The sequence below is a fragment of the Pelophylax lessonae genome (assembly GCF_965119305.1).
Source record: "Pelophylax lessonae genome assembly, chromosome: 3".
NCBI classification, from domain to species: domain Eukaryota; kingdom Metazoa; phylum Chordata; class Amphibia; order Anura; family Ranidae; genus Pelophylax; species Pelophylax lessonae.
Genome location: NC_138770.1, coordinates 1,279,789 through 1,302,593, shown reverse-complemented (window position 1 = coordinate 1,302,593; position 22,805 = coordinate 1,279,789). Strand labels below are relative to the sequence as shown.

Below are 22,805 nucleotides of genomic sequence, written 5' to 3'. Positions count from 1 at the left end.
GGAGAAAAAAATTCTACTCCAGGAAAGTACAGATACCGCCTTTCGGTACTTAAGTACAGTAGTGAAGTAGTTCTACTTAGTTACTATACATCTCTGTGTACTGTATATCCTTATAGACAGGGCCGCTGATAGAAATCATGGGGCCCCGTACAGCCTAGCTGACGGGGCCCCCTTAAGCCCCACCCATGGCCCCACCTCAACTCCGCCCCTGGTCACTCCCCAGCCCCACCCCTGGTTGCATTCCGGCCCTACCTCCGGTCCCTCCCTAGGCCCCGCCTTTAAACAAGGTGCAGTTTTGTTTTATTAAGTGATATTTACCTTCCTCCAGCCAGTTTTAAGTTTAATTTTACAAAAGGAATACTGATTTCAGATGAGAAAATACCTCTTTAACCCTCCTCTTGTGTTAGGGTCAAAACTGACCCGTTTTCAGGTTTTGAATGTCTATAAGTATCACATAAATTTGTTTATTGCATCAAGATTTTTTTACTTTGTCAGGAACCTCTATTTAAACAATGTAATAGAAAAATAATCCTTTTCACTAAATTATAAAATACTGTGGTGAAAATTAAGACGTTCATGGTGTTAGGGTCAATTCTGACCCAGTTATAATATAGGATTTTAGGACACTAATAAGTTCCAAAACTGAAATCATAAACACTCTCTCTGCTTAGTAACAGTGACAGCCAATCCCCTCTCAACCCTGTGAACTGTAGTTAGGGAGGGGCCTATCTCTTTTCCTGCTTGTCTGCTTCTCTAAATAAAGTGAAGAAACATAGGACAAATTCATTTCAGAGTTGCTGACTTTATTTTACCATTTTTTAAATTTGACAATGAGAGGTATGCTATCAAAAGAAAGGTCTAGGGGTCACACCAAAAATATTAAAAACAATCTTTTCAAGGATAAAGAAGCCTAACAAGGTAACCAAGAGGTAAGAAACAAATTTGATGATAAATAATTATTCAGAGGGTATTTTATGGCTGATTTAAAACACGGGTCAAAAACGACCCTAACATCAGGGATAGTAACGGAATTATAACATAAGAGGAGGGTTAATATCTATATGTAATAAATGTAATGTAATGCAGTCAGAGACAGTGCACCCCCCCCCATGGCATGTATGTGCTGCAGAGACAGTGCATTGGCATGGGAGGGGGCACTGTCGCTGCGTACATACATTATGTATGTGCTGCAGAGCCAGTGCCCTCCCCCCATGCCATGTATGTTCTGCACTGTTGTCAGAGACAGTGCCCTCCCCTCATGCCATGTATGTGCTGCAGTCAGAGACAGTGCCCCCCATGCCATGCATCATACACCGCATGGGGGGCACTGTCTCTAACTGCAGTGCAGAACATACATGGCATGGGGGGAGGGCACTGTCTCTGACTGCAGTGCAGAACAGACATGACATGGGGGGAGGGCACTGTCTCTGACTGCAGTGCAGAACATACATGGCATGGGGGGAGGGCACTGTCTCTGGCTGCAGCGCCAGCACATACATGGCATGGGGGGGGGGGGAGGGCACTGTCTCTGACTGCAGCACATACATGATGTATGTGCTGCAGTCAGAGACAGTGCCCCCCCCATGCCATGTATGTGCTGGCGCTGCAGCCAGAGACCGTGCCCTCCCCCCTCCCCCTTGCATGCCAAAGCCACCCCCCAAGCACACACCTGTTGTAAAGCACTTGTTGCACGTCCTCCTCCTGTCTGGACTGCTGAACTGTCTGGGCACTTCAAAAAGCAGCTGCCTCCTCTACCAGAGTTGCCAACCTACCAGACTGAAATTTACTGACACGACACTCAAAATTTACTGGCACAGCCAAGTTTTTACTGGCATTTTTCAAAAGTTAAAAAAATTACAGTTTTAAGTGCAAATTTTAGTGCTTAAGCTACAAACAAGTAAAATATGCAATTAGCAATGAGGTTTAAGACAGACATTAAGGTAAACAAAAATATATTTATGTTATTGTTTATATAGTAAGGGCGGGCTATCATAACTTATCAGATTTTGTCACCTATGTCCAACTGGAGAGATTTCCCCTTAATTTCGGGTTCCATAGCCATCACAGAAAGTGAAGGGGAATCCCTGGAAGCCACCAGGATCACCAAAATGTATGTCCCCAATTCTAAGGACCGCCTGTCTCCATCCCTCCATCACCTTCTGTCTCCATCACCTTCTGTCTCCATCCCTCCATCACCTTCTGTCTCCATCCCTCCATCCCCTCCTGTCTCCATCACTCCATCACCTCCTGTCTCCATCACTCCATCCCTTCATCACCTTCTGTCTCCATCACACCATCACCTCCTGTCTCCATCACACCATCACCTCCTGTCTCCATCACTCCATCCCTTCATCATCTTCTGACTCCATCACCTCCTGTTTCCATCACTTCCATCACCTCCTATTTATATCACCTCCTGTCTCCATCACTCCATCACCTTCTGTCTCCATCCCTCCATCCCCTCCTGTCTCCATCACTCCATCACCTCCTGTCTCCATCCATCCTTCACCTCCTGTCTCCATCACTCCATCCCTCCATCACCTTCTGTCTCCATCCCTCCATCCCCTCCTGTCTCCATCACTCCATCACCTCCTGTCTCCATCCATCCTTCACCTCCTGTCTCCATCACTCCATCCCTTCATCACCTTCTGTCTCCATCACACCATCACCTCCTGTCTCCATCACTCCATCCCTTCATCATCTTCTGACTCCATCACCTCCTGTTTCCATCACTTCCATCACCTCCTATTTATATCACCTCCTGTCTCCATCACTCCATCACACCATCACCTCCTGTCTCCATCACCTCCTGTCTCCATCACTCCATCCCTCCATCATCTGCTGACTCCATCACCTCCTGTTTCCATCACTTCATCCCTACATTAAACTGTCCATCCAACCATTCCTCTGTTGTAGGTCCCTCCAATCACTTCACTCTCCATCATTTTTATCCCTCTGTTACTCTGACCCTCAATCTATTCCTTCTTTCATCTTTCCATAACTCCATCCTTTTATCTCTTGGTCCATCCGTCCCTCGTTTCATTTCTCTGCCCCTTGCTCCATCTCTCCATCATACTGTCCATCCAACAATCCTTGTGCCCTATATCCCTCCCCCTTTTCTACCCGTCATCACTTTTATCCCTCTATTATTCTGTCTCTCCCTCTATCTTTCCATAACTCCATCCCTCCATCCCCCATCCCTCTATCCTTTGCTCGATCCCCTCATCTATTAATTTCTCTGTCACCCAATCTATACCTCCATCCCTTACTCACTCCTTATTCTTTCAATCTCTCTGTCCATCTCCATCCCTCATCATTCCACCACTCTGTCTTTCCATTATAAACAAATAAAAATACCCCAGAGCGCTTCCACACCAAATGTGCTCACTACTTACTCAGCGAAATATATATATATGAATGAACTCCTTAAAACCACCAGGTAAAATAAATAAATAAATATATAATGATCATACAGTATACAGACATACTGGACTACAAGCACACACTATGCACTTTTCATTTGAAAATCAGCCTGATCTGCCTCCCCTCTCCTGGCATGCTTGGATTTGTAGTGCCCCTGACACACGAGGTGGTAAGGCAGGAGAGGAGGCTGTGCCTGTGTACTTGACTGGTGAGCAGGTATAGGGTAGGGTTTCTAGGGAGGTTTTTTACAGATTGGGGGTAGATCTCAGAAAACATCCTCCCTTCAGAAGCAGAGCAGTAACTTCTCACACAAAAAAACAAAAACAATCCCACAGACAACAGGAGCCTGCTACAGAGAAGAGAGGGAAGACAGCGCAGCGCCTTCTAAGTGCAGCAAGACATTCAGGGCTGCTGATAGAAATCATGGGGCCCCGTACAGCCTACCTGATGGGGCCCCCTTGAGCCCCACCCTTAACCCCACCCCTGGCTCCTCCCTAGACCCGCCTTGAAACAATAATCGCATTTAAAAATCAGACAGGCAGGTTGTAACCATGTCGACCGATTACTTGGGTACAATCTGCCTGCCTTAGCCAGTCCCTGCTAACCTGGGCAAGATTGTAATAATCTATGGCTGGCTTAACTGACACTTACATCAATAGTGACACCAAAACTGGCTGGGTTAACATCAAAGGGCAATGAAAGGGTTAACTGTGTGCCTAACAAGTGTCATGTGTGTAACATGTGCTTCTTTTACTAACAGATCTGGCTGTTTTTTCTCCCTGCAAGAAATAGCCAGATTACTGATCTGTGTATGAAGCCCTGTGTTTGTGAACACAGGACATTGTACTGTGATTGGCTACAGCTGATCAGCATGTCTCCGCCCTAAATCTTTGGCCAGGACCTGCTGACAAAATTTGGCTGTAGCCAATGACCCTAACCTGGAACAGGCTGGATGACGTACATGTATGTCATCCAGCCTGCCTGTACCACCCTTCCGCAGAAAATGTACTGAGGACGTGTGGCAAGCAGTTAAATTGAAAAGGTTAGGGTTGGGTTCACACAACAGGTCTGATCAGGTCTGCCTGTCCATTTTACAGGCGATCCTGCTCTGACCCTCCATTCACTACTATAGAGCGAAAGATCTAAATTAACTTGTTTCCATTTACACCCGCCTACCTCCAATCTGATCAGCTAACCAAAACGGAAGGGGATCCGTTCCCCTCTAGCGGATCAGATTGGATGACAGTTGGGTGTATACAGACAGCCAGTTTGTTTACACCAGCCATCCTTAGAGCAGACCAGGCTGTGTCCATGCCGGTGTTCCGTGAGAATTACCTACCCGTGAGAAAAACCTACCCTCGTCACTTCCGGTGCACCCTCATTGTCTGTAACGCGGCGGTGACATTAAAACAGCTGCCCGACAATATGAATGAACTCCGCTCCTTCCCCTGACACTTCACTGATGTCGGCTAGTAAATATAAAAGCGCCGCCGGGTGTATGAGAAGATACATAATGGACCCACCAGCCGCTTTTATATTTACTCGCCGACATCAGTGAAGTGACAGGGGAAGGAGCGGAGTTGATTCATATTGTCGGGCAGCTGTTTTAATGTCACCGCCGCGTGGGTAGCTTTTTTTCACGGACACCCTAATACTGTCATACTACTGCGCATGCCCAGTAGTCAGCTCCTTATCTTTTTCATTCGGTTTCCAGGGCTCTGAACATGCGCAGTGCTGCGCTGCTCAGCTGTTCCTGCCCAGAAGTGACGAAGGTAGGTTTTTCTCACGGGGTAGGTAAATCTCACGTTACACCGGCTCTGCATAAGCTGAGTGGACATGGACCTGTCAACTGCCCACTTTGCTCATTGGGGGATTAGCAGACAGATCCCCCATTGAACAAGCGGATTCCGCCCCTTGTGAAAGAAGCCTTGATAACAGACAGCAACACTGGCAGGCTAAGATTACCAGCACAGACACACAGACACACAGACAGCAGTCATCAGGTTCTCTGTCACAGTGTGTCACATAGCATGGCTGTTGGTTACTGACCTTGTTAACTTATGACCAATCAGCACCCAACAGCCATGCTATGTGACACACTGTGACAGAAAACCTGATGACTGCTGCCTGTGTGTTATAGATGGGTAACATAGTAATGTGCAGTGCAGTAAATCCATAGTTGCCAATATTCCAAAAGTTTTTAGGGACACCTTTTTTTCACTGTTTCCATAGAGCTGCTGTAGGCAGAGCATGTACATTAATTAGGGGCGGGACATTCATTTATTATGGACGTGGTCCTACAAGAAGGTTAATCGTGCTTCCATCAGGGATCTGACAGCAATTAAATAGTTAATCATGTCCAACCACCAGGTCAGGAAGGATCTTCTAGCAATGATAAGGTTAATCATGGCTCGAACCATCTGGGATTTTAGGCTAATAAGATCCCTGGTGGCTAAAGACATGATTGGGTATTTCTTTGCTGTCAGATACCTGATAGAAGCACATGATTAACCCTTTTTTGATAGCACATCCCTTGTGGAAATACATGAATAACCCTTTAATCTAGCTATTAAAGGGGTAAATGTACATTTCCACCAGGAATCTGCTAGCAATGAAATGGTTAATAATCATGACTTCCAAAACAGAGATCTTCTACAAACAAATCACACATTTCCAATTCATCTACCAGCAATCAAAGGGTGAATGTCCAGTCACCAGGGATCATCTTCTAGGAGTGAATGGACACAGCACTGCCTCCAATGTCCCCTCCCCCCCCTCAACAAAATACTGCCTGAAATGAGCCCCCCTTCTCTCATGACAACTCTGTGGCCAAACATCTCCTCTCTATTACTGTACAGTTACCTTCACACCATCTTCTTCCACATGCTAATATGCTGACAGTATGTGCTGAGGGCAGACCTGGAGTGTTTTAGCCGCCGACATGTGCATAGGCAATACTTCTATTCAGAACTTGAAGCCTATACCTGCTTGGTAAAAAAAGAAAAAAAAAAAGTCCCCCTTCTGTACAGCGGCTACTAATGGTGAAGAGAGGTACTGCAAGCCTATATCAATAGACTGTCAGGCTGAGCTGCTGTGTGCTCGGGCTGCAACTGTCTCACACATGTGAGTCTGTATTTGGCTGGGAAAAAGGTAAGGCGGGACATTGAGAGCTTTCCCTCTCCTCCTGGATGCTGTCAGCTGCCTGCCTCTCGCTCTCCATCTCTCTCACACTCAGAGTCTAATTACTGAGTGGAGAGCAGAGTGAAGGAAGATCACTCCGCCAGCAGCAGACGGCTGGGACTTCAGAGCTGGGACATGTAGACCGGACATTGGAATGCACTGCGCAAGCGCCCGAAAATGAAAAAAAAGTCCCTCCACTCTCACCAACACAGATCATCATAGAGGGGCCCAGAAAATAGCAATAATAATCTCCCCTAAGCTAGAGGTAGCAGCTAAGCGGGGGTGTAATTTAGAAAGTCAGTTTTTTTAAAATTCTGCACTGACAGTGAGATTGCCCGGGCCCCCCTGCAGAGCTCAGTACACCGGGCCCGGTACAACAGGGCCGGTTGTACTGGCTTATCAGCGGCCCTGAAGACATTTATTGAAGTATGTGCAGCAGTATTACACTCACATTTAGTCGGTGAATAAGATGCAGTTAGTCAAGTAATGTTGATCATCAGGAGCATCACTGGAGCGGGTCCTGGTGGTGGAGGCAGTGGATCCCGGTGAGAGAGGCAGGGGGTTCCTCCGTGTGTACAGGGATGGCCTCGGTGGTGTCCGTGGGCTCCTCGTCAACTGGTGGAACGCTGGCACTCGTGGGTCCTGGGATCCTGGAGTCACTCCTGGTTTTCACCACCAAACCATTGTCTTGCTACAGAGAAGAGCCCATCCTCTCCTCTCTACTCCTGCCCATTAGGATATGCCACCGACAGGACATGTGGCTGAGTTTAGCCAGCTTACCTTATGCTAGGCTAAAGTCTGTCCTCCACTGCAGACTGTGCACTCCCCCCTCCAGCCATCGCTTGTGAAGTCAGATAAGGCGCGCTGGGGAAGGGGGAGGGGGCAGACTGTCCTCTACTCTGACGCAGTAGCTGCTAAGCCGGCTGTCACACTCACACAGGCAGCTTCACTAGTCTCTGTCTCTCGTGGGATGAGTGGAGAGCAGAGCTGAGTGCCGGCCGTGGGCGGAGGGAGGATAATAGATCCCTCCGCCAGAGAAGGCATTCAATGCAAAATGCAGGCAGGTGGGCGGGACTTGAGCCAAACGGCACCCTCAGTCAGCCTAGATTAGAAGAACGCGGCGTGGAAGGACATGCGCCCGAAATAGAAAAAATAGTCCCAGACTCCCCCACCAGCAAAACATCGCAGAGCGGCAGAGGGGCCATAAAAAAAGAAAAAACAACACACGCAGCCCAAGATGCAAAGTAAGGCTTTTTTTTTTTTTGCACTGTTTAGAGATTTCGCCGGGCCCCCCTACTGAGCTGAGGACTCCGGGCCCGGTACAACAGGGCCAGTTGTACTGGCCTATCAGCGGCCCTGCTTATAGATGGGTCATCTCCACTCCCACCAAGGGGGGAGAAATATATTACTGCCTATTACCATCACACGCTCACCCCACCCCCTTTCCTGGCCAGCCAGGCTGCATGTTCGGATTAACAGTTTGGTATTTATTTCCTGGTTGACCTCACACAGTTGTTTTTTGGTTTCTTTGAATTTACCACTTAAGCCCCGGAAGATTTTACCCCCTTCCTGACCAGGCCCTATTTTGCGATTCGGCACTGCGTGACTTTAACGGACAATTGCGCGGTCGTGCGACGCTGTACCTAAACAAATTTGACGTCCTTTTTTTCCCACAAACAGAGCTTTCTTTTGGTGGTATTTGATCACCTGTGCGATTTTTTGATCATGCGCTATAAACAAAAAAAAATAGCGACAATTTTGCAAAAATAACAATATTTTTCACGCTTTTTTTATATGAAATTCCCCAAAAAAATGTAAAAATTAAAATTTTTTAACATTTTTGGCCAATTTGTTTTCTGCTACATATGTTTGGTAAAAAAAAATCGCAATAAGCGTATTTTGATTGGTTTGCGCAAAAATTATTGCGTTTACTAACTACGGGAAAGATTTTTGTAATTTTTGTTGATTTTTTTTTTAACAAGTAATGGCGGCGATCTGCGATTTTTTTTTGCGGGACTGCAACATTGTGGCGGACAGATCAGACCCTTGACTGACATTTTTGACACTTTTGGGGGTACCAGTGACATTACTACAGTAGTCAGTGCTATACATATGCACTGTTACTGTAAAAATGACACTGGCAGGGAAGGGGTTAACTTTATTGGAGAAGGAGGGGTTAGGTGTGTCCCTAAGGGCGTGTTTCTAACTGTGCAGGGATGTGGCTTTTCATGTAACAGCACAGATCTTTGATCCTACATAGCAGGATCGTATGATCTCTGCTGTTACACAAGGGAGGATGACAGGCGGCTGTGTTTACATTAGCCGCCTGCCTTTCTCCCTCTGTAACTGACGATCACGAGTGACCGTCGGACATCGGGTCCGCCGCTCACTCGCGCAGGTGTCCGTGAACGAGCGGGGGTGGGAGCGCGCCTCCGGTGGCGCGCTCGCCCTCTATTGGCTCACAGGCGAGTGACGTACCCATACGTCACTTTGCCTGCACGGGGCTGACCGCCGCAGTATATGTACTTGCGGCGATCGGCAAGTGGTTAAGGACCTCTTTTAAACACCTACTAGATTCAGAGTCTGGAATGTAATTTTGGGGGACTCAAAATTTGGGGGTGTGAAAGAAAAAAGTCTTTACTACTTTTTGACCTCCCTATAGCAGTTTTATTGCTACAGGGCAGCCGTGCTGCTCAGAACCCCGTATATAAACGTGATCCTGCACTTCCATGTAGCGTGCGCAAGTGCGCTCTGCCGGCGGCTCCCTACCACTGTGATTGTACACAGCAGGTCCCGCAGACGCGATGTCCGCCGGCACCCGCTGATCGTTCAGTACACAGGCAGAATGGCAATCCGTCTATGTAAACAAGGCAGATTGCCGTTCTGTCAGTAGGGAAGGCATAGATCCTGTGTTCCTGCAAAGCAGAGGCACTGATCCATGCCTTCCCCTAGTAAAAGCACCTCCCCCAATACACAAACTGGCTGGGCACACATTTATCCCTTTGATCGCCCCTGATGTTAACCCCTTCCCAGCCAGTGTCATTAGTACAGTGACAGTGCATATTTTTAGCACTGATCACTGTATTGGTGTCACTGGTTCCCACAAAGTGTCAGTTAGTGTCTGATTTGTCCGCTGCAATAAAGTCCTGCTGTAAGTCACCGATCGCCACTATTACTAGTGAAAAAATAAAAATTCCATAAATTTATCTCATCTATAAACTATGGGATATCTTTTGCGCAAACCAATTAATATACGCTTATTGAGATTTATTTTAAACAAAAACATGTAGCAGAATACATATTGGCATAAATTGATGAAGAAATTAGATTTTTGTACATTTTTTATTGGATGTTTTATAGCAGAAATTAAAAAATTATGTTTTTTTTTTGTCAGAAATTTTTTGTTAATAGCGCAAAAATTAAAAACCGCAGAGGAGATCAAATACCCCCAAAAGAAATCTCTATTTGTGGGGAAAAAAGGACATCAATTTTATTTGGGTACAGCGTCGCACGACCGCGTAACTGTCAGTTAACAAGTTCAGCCCCGGAAGATTTACCCCCCTTCATGACCAGTTCATTTTTTGCGAAACGGCACTGCGGTACTTTAACTGAAAATTGCGCGGTCGTGCGACGCTGTACCCAAACAAAATCAATGTCCTTTTTTTCCCACAAATAGAGATTTCTTTTGGGGGTTATTTGATCACCTCTGCGGTTTTTATTTTTTGCGCTATAAACAAAAAATGACCGACAACTTTGAAAAAAAAAAACAATATTTTTTACTTTCTGGAGGGCGGCGCCTGTAAAAACAAGCAAGCGGCTGAACAGCCCATATGATTGGTTTTACAGTGCAGGGAATCACCGGCAGAAAAAGAAGATATGTTAATGATGCCTGTAGCTCCACCCATCATCCCGATATCTTCACTCAAAGTCCATGACGTCATATGAGGTCGTTGGGCGGGAAGTGGTTTAATACAGGAGAATAATGTCCACGCCCCCCTAAGCATCCGCTTATTTGTAGAGACATAAACCATTTGGAGTGCCAGAATCCCAATCTTCTTCTCATTGGTATAATGTCAAGGAGTTTGCAGACAGAGGAAATGAGCTTTTCAACGTTAGCAAGCATGTTGTGTGAAGGTCCTTCTACATTATAATGACAATGTTGGGGAGAGAAATCCTCTGCACCTTCCTCCAGTACGGCATCCATATCCTCTCCATTCCCTCCTGTCTCTGCATCCTCTAGGACCGGCATATCGGGGTCTGACTCCGGTTGGGAAACTGGAGCGGAAGAAGAGGCGAGGAGTTTTGGAGCTCTGGACAAAGATGGCCGTATTAAGACGTAATCTGTTCAAGGAATGGCGACAGAAAATTCTGCTTTGGTCAGGTAACCCACATGTTGTGTGTCTGAGAAAGAGCTAGAACCAGAAATGGACATTGGTGGTAAATCATGGACTTTATATACAGTCCAGCATTTTGGACAGATAAGACAGGGTCACCCTCTACCTCTGACCATTACTCTATTATTCTTTAGGATAGAATCAATAATTCTCATTCCATCTTCCATTGCATTGGAAGAGAGGCAAGGGTTAAGGCAGGTTCACAGACTGCACCTGCAGACAGATATACCCCCGAAGAACAAGACCAACACATGAAGTTTCCACCAGAAGATGCTGCACCCCTCCAAGGACACACTAAATTATCATTACCGAGTATACCCTTGAAGGACACAGCATCCTCCAATGACAACTCTTATGGCTAAGCTCACGAAGGCCACATCAAGCAAATAGGTGACTCATTATCAGGGCTTGTTTTCCCAGAGAATAGGTGCCGGTACTACCCCTTTCTCTGTCCCTAACCACCTCTGAGTATCATTCCTTGGTTCCATCCCCCTACCCATCTCCGAGCACCATTCCTGGGTTCCAACCCCTACCCACCTCCGAGCACCATTCCTTGGTTCCACCCTCCACCCACCATTTCTTGGTTCCACCCCTACCCACCTCCAAGCACCATTCCTTGGTTCCGACCTCTACCCACCTCCCAGTGCTGCCCTTTTAGACAATACAGAACCAGGTATCATTTTGTGGTGCTGAGTAATTTGTATGGAATTTTGGTAAAGAAAAACAGTAAAATAGATTCCCTGCAGCCGGTAACGAAAGATCCCCTAACAACAATGGACCACTCATAACAGAATTCCCCCCTGGCAAATAATAAACTACTGGCAGCAACAACAGGTCTCCCCACAGCCAGCATCAATAGACCCCTCCCAGCAACAACTGACCCCCAGAAGTTTAAGACCCACCCCCCAGCAATAGTAGCCTAGGTCCTCCATCAGCAATAATAGACCTCCTCAGCAACAAAAGACCCCCCTGCCAAAATAGATCCCCTCCATCTAGAATAGACCCCCCAGCAGCGAGCATCAATAGACCCTGCAGCACACTCCAGCACCCCTTGCCATTACATACAGTCAGTGCTAGAGGTGCCCTATTTGCGATCCCCCGCGTTGCCGCTGAAAAAAAATTCCTGCTTATTATGCTGGAAAAGCTCTTCCTCTTCATAAATGCCTAATCTGACATCCTGCAATGCAGGAAGAAGTGTCCCGGTTGGGACAAGCTGTTGACCACTAAGACATTCTGCTGCTCTGTCCTTCTGTTCACTTTGCACCCCTTTTCTAGAATGAGCTTCTAGCTTAACCACCATAAAGTTGACAGAAAATTCTGCTTTCGTCAGGTAGGCCACATATTGTGTGCTTGAGATAGAACCGGATACAGACATTGGTGGTAAAACTGGGTCCTACTCCGGTACAAGAGACACATTGTCACTCCAAGGCTGAGTATTGAGTGGACCTTTGGCAGAGCCAATCTCCTGTCATTTAGAATTGGCTCCCTTTCTCCTGGTCTCCACCATAGCTACAAGTGAGGGTATCCCCCCTGTGGGGTACTCATGGAATAGGGTGCAGGAGATAGGGTGCAGTGTGTCTGAAAGGAGTACGTGGTAACCCAGGTGTTGACTGTCCTACAACGAGTGGTGAAAGGGCACCGGAGTACCTTATCAGGATTCTAGGGGGAAGTGGCATTAAAGGGTGTGACCAGTGGTGTGACGAAACACCTGGTCATCTGAGACTGAGCTCTGAATTTTAGCGCCAAGTTTGAAAAGCTTACGCCGTAAGGGGAATACATTCCAGACTTAGTAATGTTTTATAGAGTAATGGTGAAAGTTACAGGGTGACCCTGTCTTATCTGTCCTGAATGCTGGACTGTATATAAGGTCCATGCTTTACTCGTCATGGTGGGCATGCCCCCGAAGAGGTCCTCGGGGACTGGTTTCCATAGTTATGAGGTTCCATAGTGATGAACTACAACCCTGGACCTGTATAGCACCCTGTGGCTAACTCAACACATTGCACCAAGTGCCATAGGGAGCTCCTCATGCTGGATCCAATGCCTGAAACAACATTACAGGGCATTTCCAGAGCGTGAGTACAGCTCCCAAGGTTGCACCGATCCGGGTACACTGCTTCTGTGTAGACAATAGAAGACAGCGAGGGCTGATTGAAGAATCAGAAGATAATATAATAAAGAGGAAAATAATAAACTAGTGAAGATAACCCGCAAATATATCCCATTCTAGGTTGGTGCACATTATTCTGCTCACACAATCAGTGCAAGTCCAGCTGGTCACTGAGGCATCAAAAGAAACTTGAATGGACAACCATGCTCCAACGAAATACTCCTTTATTAGAATATATCCAGAAGTGACAACATGGCAGGAGAGATGAGACTGTCAACGCGTTTCACACTACAAGCATTTAGTCATAGCAAACCCGCCATACTGCTTTCTCTCTATTTAAACATACAACATCAATTACCATATTAATATTTAAGCTGAACATCATAGACATGTGCAGAATGGAAACATTTGTTTTATTTCAGATAAATCTGTTTAGTTATTTTATTTTGCTTTCTAGAATTCGTTTCATTTCACGCTTTGAGAACGATTGAAATTCTGATTCGAATTGTGTGTGAAGAAATAGCTGGTTGTTAAGCAGCAAGCTGGGAAGCCGGCCGCCCCCATCCTTACCAACCATGACTCATCAGGTGTCAGCGGGCTTCCCCACTGACAGATGAATGGAAAGAAAAGAATGCCAGCAATAGAAAAATGTTTAAAATAAAAATGACGTGGGGTCTCCTCCCCCCCTCCAGTCTATACCAGGCCCACGCCAAAATGTAAAAAAAAATGGCGTGGGATCCCCCCAAAATCCATACCAGACCTTTACCTGAGCATGCAGTTCGGCAGGTCAGGAAAGGGGGGGACAACAAGTGCCCCCCCTCCTAAACCATACCAGGCCACATGCCCTCAACATGGGGGAGAGGGGGTGCTGGGGCAGCTCTCTTCCAGCCAGCCACCCACAGCCTCTGTGCCAGCCACCCACAGCCCCTGTGCCAGCCATCCACCCACCACAGGGTGCCAGCCAGCCATTAAGCATTATACAAATATTAACATGTTCAGTACCAGATTTGTGTCAAAAATTGTCTTCATTTTTCATAACTTTAAATGTACAAAATATCGGCCGATACGTTGTGACCAAAATATCAGTATCGGCCCTGAAAAAACCATATCGGTCTATCCCTAACCCAAGGATCTGATATGGAAAGGGGGAGGGGAGCACGCCGTTTTGTTCTATTGCCAGGCAATGCCGGCATTCTTTTCTTTCCATTCCTCTGTCATTGGGGAAGCCCGCTGACAGCTGATGAGTCATGGTAGATAAGGATGCGGGCGGCCGCCTTCCCGGCTTGCTGCTTAACAACCAGCTATTTCTTCACACAGAATTTGCATCGGTCGATCGTTATTTTGACTGATCCGAATTCGAATCATTCCAAAAAGTTGGAATTTGTTAGAAAATGAATAAACAAAACTAATTTTAACAGATTACAACAAAATTCATTACAATTTCATTTGGAGATTTGGATACATCCGAATCTAGGAATAACCAAAAATTTCTCTGAATTTGTATTTGCACCAAAACGAATTTCACGTGTCTAACACTTAATGGCCACCCGCCAACAGCTGGGCTCCCAGCCAATGCAAATGGCCGCCAATGGCAGGGCCCACTCTCCAGGCATGGTTCCTCTACATGTGTGTGCCATAACACCACCCTGTTGATAGCTGGGGACTCAATGACCACTCGGGACATCCTGGAAGACTTCTGGATACCAAAGGAAGCTCCTGACATCCCGCACAGCTGCCCAGCACCAGACCCGCCCACCAATACTTCCAATAGGTAGGAAAACTTCATACAAAAATGGTCCTATAAGTGAGGAGGACAAACAAGGAACGCAGTCTTTGGCTTATCCTGAACATTTATGGGGGTGGGGTCTTATGGGGGAGGAACGAGGGCCGGGCTACCCAAATGTATGCTGCCATGGACATCTGTCAGGAAAGCACATTATGGCCACTAGATGGAACTGATCATTATAGGAAATCCCAATTCGCCATGACTGGGGGAATGCGGGGCCACATTTCATCAACACATTTAGAACAACCAGATCTGTAAGTGTTTGTGAAATCTTCCCGCACAAAATGTACTCAGCCAATGAAAGGTAAGGACTCCATTTTTATTTTTCTCCTGCTATCAATGGCCAACATGGGACAACACTTCATCCATATCTCTAGTGATCTCTGATCAACTTATGAAGTGTTTCTTACATGATGAAGATCAGCCATGGAGTATATCTGAGGTGTATATCAGGGTGTGCTTCTTCCCCACATGTCCACCAACATTCATATAGAAGACATTTCCCGCACTAAAGGCACTAATACACCTCCAGGGTTGTGTGGGACCCCTAATGTACAGGAAGACAGGACTTCAGTGAGGAACATTTCCCTCACTCAGGACAGGAATACGGCTTCTCCCCGTGTGAGATCTCTGATGTGTGGAAAGACTGGCCTTCCATGAAAAACATTTCCCGCACTCAGGACAGGAATGCGGCTTCTCACCAGTGTGCAATCTCTGATGCTTGGAAAGAGTGGACTTCTCTGAAAAACATTTCCCGCATTCAGTGCAGGAATACGGCTTCTCACCAGTGTGCAATCTCTGATGTGTGGAAAGATGGGACTTCCGTGAAAAACATTTCCCGCACTCAGGACAGGAATACGGATTCTCACCAGTGTGCAATCTCTGATGCGTGGAAAAAGAGGACTTCTCTAAAAAACATTTCCCGCACTCAGGACAGGAATACAGCTTCTCACCCGTGTGAAATCTCTGATGTGTGGAAAGACTGGCCTTCCATGAAAAACATTTCCCGCACTCAGGACAGGAATACGGCTTTTCCCCAGTGTGCAATCTCTGATGCTTGGAAAGAGTGGACTTCTCTGAAAAACATTTCCCGCACTCAGGGCAGGAATACGGCTTCTCACCAGTGTGCAATCTCTGATGTGTGGAAAGATGGTACTTCTGTGAAAAACATTTCCCGCACTCAGGACAGGAATGCAGCTTCTCACCCGTGTGAGATCTCTGATGTCTGGAAAGATCGGATTTCTGTGCAATACATTTCTCGCACTCAGAACAGGAATGCAGCTTCTCACCAGTGTGCAATCTCTGATGCTTGGAAAGAGTGGACTTCTCTGAAAAACATTTCCCGCACTCAGGGCAGGAATACGGCTTCTCACCAGTGTGCAATCTCTGATGTGTGGAAAGATGGGACTTGTTTGCAAAACATTTCCCGCACTCAGGACAGGAATGCGGCTTCTCACCAGTGTGCGATCTCTGATGTGTGCAAAGATTGTACTTCTGTGAAAAACATTTCCCACACTCAGGACAGGAATGCGGCTTCTCACCAGTGTGCAATCTCTGATGCTTGGAAAGAGTGGACTTCTCTGAAAAACATTTCCCGCACTCAGGGCAGGAATACGGCTTCTCACCAGTGTGCAATCTCTGATGTGTAGAAAGATGGGACTTCCGTGAAAAACATTTCCCGCACTCAGGACAGGAATACGGATTCTCACCAGTGTGCGATCTCTGATGTGTGGAAAGAGAGGACTTCTCCGAAAAACATATCCCGCACTCAGGACAGGAATACGGCTTCTCACCAGTGTGCAGTCTCTGATGTCTGGAAAGATGGGACTTCCATGAAAAACATTTCCCGCACTCAGAACAGGAATACGGCTTCTCACCAGTGTGAGACCTTTTATGCACATTAAGCTTGTATTTAAAACGGAAACACTTCCCACACTCAGTACAGGAGAACCTCTTATCTGTTGTAAGGACGGCACCGTCCCTCACAGTCTGAGGTTCCTCAGGATAAGAGGAATACGATGGTCCGGCACTGTCCCTCACAGTCTGAGGTTCCTCAGGATAAGAGGAATACGATGGTCCGGCACCGTCCCTCACAGTCTGAGGTTCCTTAGGATAAGAGGAATACAATGGTCCGGCACGGTCACTCACAGTCTGAGGTTCCTCAGGATAAGAGGAATACGATGGTCCATCTACACTGTGTGGTGCCGGATGGACATTTGAGGTAGCCGGGTTTTCTCCTGGACTATACTGTGTGATGTCCTCATCTTCTACTTTACAGTCTGGAGACAAAGTGAGACAATCCTCTGAGGTTTTCCTCATCTCCCATCCATGTACTAAAATAGAAATACAAAGATTATTACTAGACATCAGCAGATTGGTTCCCCTAAACCAGGACTCCACCCACATCAGGCAGCTTTGTCTCTGAGGATCTTACAATTCCCCCCTCAAGGTAACTAGTAAATGGGTCCTCTGATCTCCTACCAGTTCATTTCTTTATTCATGGACCTTAGTCAGAGAGTGAGGAAACAACGAGAACTGTCTTTTATAGGAGTGACAGTGATGAGGGGATTATAGGACGAGTGTCCCCTCCCCCTCTATCACTCATTGCCATCTTCCCAACACAAGAAGTCCCGCACTTCCTTATTTAGTCCATAATTTAGTCATGAATAACAGCGGGGCTGAGCCCCACCAGAGGTCAGAGAGTGAGGATTTGGGGGAGAACAACCAAGATGAAGACCAGACTGATCCTGAAGACCACCATCATTGGGTTACTGACTCCTCCCTCATTATCACTTTCTGTTTAAGGTTCCAAAGTTGGAGGATGTTATCACATTATTATCACCATGTAAAAGTCTGTCCTCCATATCTGTATGCACAGTCCTAGTTGACACTTGTTGTTCTTATGCAATCATTTCTGTAAACTTTGTTTATCCTCCTTTTTTTTTGTTCAATAAACTCACTGGTTTAAAAAAAAAAAAAAAAAAGTCTGTCCTCCAATCAAATCATCAGATATAAAATGTGCAGCTGGTAGGAAATGGGTGTAACAAAAGAGAATCCATATTATGTGTATATATAGCAGTGGGTAGAGGGGAGAGAGCAGAAGTCAGGAGTATGTAATATACAACATAGAGTATATAGTGCAGGGGTCAGGAGTATGTAATGTACAACATAGAGTATATAGTGCAGGGGTCAGGAGTATGTATTGTACAACAGAGTATATAGTGCAGGGTTCAGGACTCATAATATTTGTGTTCAGTAATCAGTTGCAGAGATCCCACACCACTGCCTCCCATCTCCTGAGACTGCACTCAGTGACTTGGGTGTGAGACTATACAGACATATCCCTCCACCCGGCACAGCCAGGAAATAACAGAGCAAGGAACCCTGGGAGAATTGTTTTGTCAGAGATCTTGCTAGACCCGGGCATGGGGCAGAAGACACAAGGTACATACCCCAGGTGCCTAGGTCAAGCAGCGTCTATGGTAAAAATCAACATTTTGCTGCCAGCTGAACCCCAGAATCTCCATAAATCCAGTCTAGATACATAAATTGTGTCTGCAGCACAGAGAAGGAAGATTATCCGAGAGAAATACAGGAATACAGGATGGGGAACACAGCTCAGGAAAGTGACCAGGGGATTACAGGCTGATATCACCCAGTCCCCGCCCTACACTGAACCAATCAGTGAGCAGTATGGGTGGAGGAATGTATTTAGTGTTAATGACCCACCTGTGCTGATCTCTGTAGGAGTGTCCTCCTCTATAAATGTCCCCGTTATTCCATCCTCCTCCATAGACTGCTGATCATCCCTCACATACGTCTCTTCTTCTTCTGCTTTCACCTCAAATTCTATATCGATTGGATCTCCACTCTAAACCAAGAAAATGAGAGAGAATATCATCTGTAAAATATAAGATTTATTATTGTGATATTATATATATAAAAAAATAATAAAAAAATAAAAAAAAACAACACATCCTCCCCAGAAGTCCATGTTCTAGATGCTCCAATCCACCAACCTTGTAACATTGAGGGATGGTGTGACCTTCCTGTGTGGAATCCGGGGAATACAGAGGACAGGGACATCTCTCTGGTGGGTTTCTGTAGCTGGATGACTCCACCATCGTGTCCTGGTACAGATCTTTGTGTTCCTTTAGAAACTCTGACTCCTCCATCACCCCATCCTCATCATCCTCCTCTTTTATCTCTTCTTTAACCTCAACTTTAGAATCTCTCAGGTTTCCACTCTGAATATATAATAAAAATGAAATCAATGGTAACAATGCAGATAATGTACAGATCCTAATGATACTATCAGTGATTGTTCCTCATCTACCTGATGATGGTGAGGGATGGTGTGACCTTCCTGTGTGGAATCCCGGGAATACAGAGGATGGGGACATCTCTCTGGTGGGTTCCTGGTATTAGGTGGCTCCATCATATCCTTGTGTCCTTCTGTAAACTCCTCCATCACTCCATACTCCTCATCCTCCTCTTTATACTCTTCTTTAACATCAATATTATCATCCCCGAGGTTTCCACTCTGAATATATAATAAAACATTCATTATAACAAACATACTTGTATATAAATCATAACTATCAGTGATTGTTCCTCATCTACCTGATGATGGGGAGGGATGGTGTGACCTTCCTGTGTGGAATCCCAGGAATACAGAGGACGGGGACATCTCTCTGGTGGGTTCCCATTACTGGATCCATCTGTAGGAAACACACACACTGACTGAATACATTGTTTCTATGTGTTTATCAGATGATGGGGGATCTAGGTGGATCCTCCGTACTGCTCTCTCCTTTACAATAAAGTCTCCTCTTACCCGGTGATGTGAGGGGCGGCTGATTCTCCATCATGACGTCCTTCCCAGCACCGCTCACCTCTCCTGTCAGCAGCTCAATGATCTCTCTGGTGACTTCTCAAATCTTCTTTTTATTTCTCTATTCTATCAGGGAGGGAGGTGGAGGCAATGTGATGGTCATATGATCTCAAGACTTCACAGGAGGAAAACTCTAGATTTGAACACAAATAGTTAAATCAAATGACATTCCCAGAATCCTCCTCACCTCACTGGTCAGGTCTCTTTTTATTTAAACCCCACTTCATGCTGAGGTTTCTGATATTACATACAATGCAGGTCCAACAGCCCTACTTTGACAGTAAGGAGGCCTGGGGTTCAGCCCACATCCTAAGAGCACCAGAAATAAAGAGTCGGATAGAGGGATAGTGGTAGGAGGAGCTGTGAGGTCAGTGTGATGTCATAGAATTCTTTGACTCTGATTGGAGGGACATTGGGAGGAGGAGCTGTGTGGTCAGTGTCATGTCATGGCAGTGGGGGAATTACCAGGGTTGCATCAGTCGCACTTGCGCTGGGGCCCTGGAGTTCCGCCACTGTAGGGGGGCCCGCCGCTGCTCGGGAGACAGGCACACACAGTCCCCGCCCATCCTCTCTGCCCGCCTATTGAGTTCAGTAGGGTAGGGAGATACAGTGTTGGGAGACTAAAAGAGAAAATCAGCTGACCTGGGATGTGCCAGTAAAGTGAAGGGGGAGGAGCTCTCCACAGTGTGAGGAGACCCCATGATGGGATAGGAGTTACTGGAGACACAGGAAGAAAGCCAAAGGTACACTGAGACATAGCAAGGAGGAGGGACCGAGTGATCTGCAAGGGAGTGACACTGATTCCATCCCTCAATATCAGCACTGCCACTGATTCCTCCCCTCCCCCACACCACTGCTGCCACTGATCCCCCCACACCAGCATAACTGCTGCCCCTGTTCCCCCCCCCCCCCACACACACAAACCAGCACCACTGCTGCCACTTAACACCCCCCCCCACACCACCACCACTGATTCCCCCCTACCACCATCACTACCACTGATCTCCCCCCCAATACCACCACCACTGCTACCACTAAACCCCCCCCCACACACACACACACGCACACCAGCACCACTGCTGCCACTGATCCCCCCTCCACACCAGCACCACTGCTGCCACTGAGTCCATCCCCTCCACCACTACTACCACTCTTCCCATTCCACCCCCCCCCTCCAACCTCCACCCTTGCCACTGATCCCATGCTCCCCTCACCACTGCCACTCATCCCACCCCCCCACCACCACCACCACTGCCACCGCTACCACTTATCCCATCCCCACACCATCACCACCACCACTTATTCCATCCCATCCCCCCACCAACCCTGCCACTCATCCCATCCCCTCACTATTGCTCCCGCTCATCCAATAATATCCCACTACCGCTTCCAATCATCCCATCCCACCACCACTTATCCCATTCCATCCCCCCTCCACCACAGTTGCCAATCATCCCATCCCCCCACCACCACCGCTGCCACTGATCCCATCCTCACCCAACCACCACTGCTGCCAATGATCCCATCCCCCACCACCACCGCTGCCACTCATCCCAGGGGCGTAACTAAAGGGGGTCACAATTGCAAGGGCCCATGTGTTTCCCCTGTACACCTGGATAAGGGGGGGGCGGCATATAGAAGAACAAATCTCCTCCATTTTTCAACTGCAGCTGCTACAAGCCAAGTTTTCCTCCTCTCCCTTCCATAGGCATTCAGTGGCTGCAGGAGGAAAATGGAGGGCATTTGTTCCTCTATGTGTCACCCCAGCTGCCCCTCCTATCCAGGTCCTGCTGCCCTCCAACCCCCGGGATAAGTGGGAAGGGCCCTGGCCGGGGCTCAGGGAGGCCCTTCATGGTTTCTTGCACTGGGGCCCTGAAGGTTCTAGTTACGCCTCTGTGTCATAGGATTCTCTGACCCTGATAGGAGGGACATTGGGAGGAGGAGCTGTGTGGTCAGTGTCATGTCATAGGATTCTCTGACCCTGATTGGAGGGACATTGGGAGGAGGAGCTGTGTGGTCAGTGTGGTATCATAGGATTCTCTGACTCTGATTGGAGGGATATTAAAAGGAGAAGCTTTGTGGTCGGTGTCATGTCATATTATTCGCTGACTCTGATTGGAGGGACATTGAGAGGAAGAGCTGTGGGGGGCGCTGTGCGAGGTCTCTGCACACAAAGAATCATGCGTCCCACCTCTCCTAAAATTAAAGATGAACGCTGTCTTTGCCAGGACACATCATATTCCTGTGATCTCCGTGTACTCCGGAGACTTTACCGATCACATTTTAGGATGAATATTTGAGAATGGGATCATTATGGAAAAAAAAAACCAAAAAAAACGGATATTTACTATAAATGACATTTTTTCCTATTTCTTTTTATTTGAATTCTATTGGAATATGTATGTCTATATTTTTTACTCTCCAAATACACCCCCCCCCCCCACACACACTAATAAAAGTAATATAATCAGTTTGTGAGGAATGTGCTATTAATAGAAGCTCTCTACTCAGTGCTCAAGCCCATTCACATCAATGGGCTGCTATGCCTGTGCAAATGTGGGCCCCAATACATGTGAACCAGGCCTAAAGCAATAGTAAAGTCATTAATTGGTTAAACCTGCAGGAGGACCGGTGTTTTTATCTATTAATGACTTTACTATTGCTTTAGGCCTGGTTCACATGTATGCGGGTTGGGGGCCCACATTTGCACAGGCATAGCAGCCCATTGATGTGAATGGGCTTGAGCTGCTATGCCTGCGTTTTCAGCTGAAAAAAGGTGCATGCAGAATTTTAAAAAATGCAGTGGCCATGAAATCCATCCTTTTTTTGCACCATGCGACTTACCTGCCGTTGCTGCACACGCAAACTGTTTTTAAATGCCGTGCCCACGTATACAAAAAATGCAGAAAGCTTGCCAGAGCAGGAACTGCAGGTTAGTCGCATGGTGCAAAAGCAGGATGGATTTCAAGGCCACTGAATTTAAAAAAAATGCTGCATGCACCTTTTTTCTGCGGAAAA

General features: G+C 46.8%; 4 protein-coding genes across 4 annotated transcripts in view; 1 reads left to right on the top strand and 3 right to left on the bottom strand.

The window, feature by feature from the left end:
- LOC309549119 (uncharacterized protein) overlaps positions 1-22,805 on the top strand; it is a 2,919,967-nt gene that overhangs the window by 2,105,396 nt on the left and 791,766 nt on the right. The gene's annotated exons all lie outside the window — the stretch shown is intronic.
- LOC309549117 (uncharacterized protein) overlaps positions 1-22,805 on the bottom strand; it is a 4,285,597-nt gene that overhangs the window by 3,581,687 nt on the left and 681,105 nt on the right.
- Positions 1-22,805, bottom strand: part of LOC309548645 (uncharacterized protein) — a gene marked incomplete at its 3' end in the record, with an annotated part of 257,244 nt that overhangs the window by 20,031 nt on the left and 214,408 nt on the right. The window contains exons 4-6 of the mRNA XM_082248614.1: positions 19,517-19,614; positions 19,230-19,436; positions 18,931-19,140 (exon numbers count right to left, since the gene is read on the bottom strand). Of these exons, the coding sequence (XP_082104740.1) occupies positions 18,931-19,140; positions 19,230-19,436; positions 19,517-19,614 (515 nt within the window). The remainder of the gene's footprint in view (positions 1-18,930; positions 19,141-19,229; positions 19,437-19,516; positions 19,615-22,805) is intronic.
- The window catches only part of LOC309549121 (uncharacterized protein), a 236,492-nt gene that overhangs the window by 208,037 nt on the left and 5,650 nt on the right, over positions 1-22,805 (bottom strand). The window lies entirely within an intron of this gene.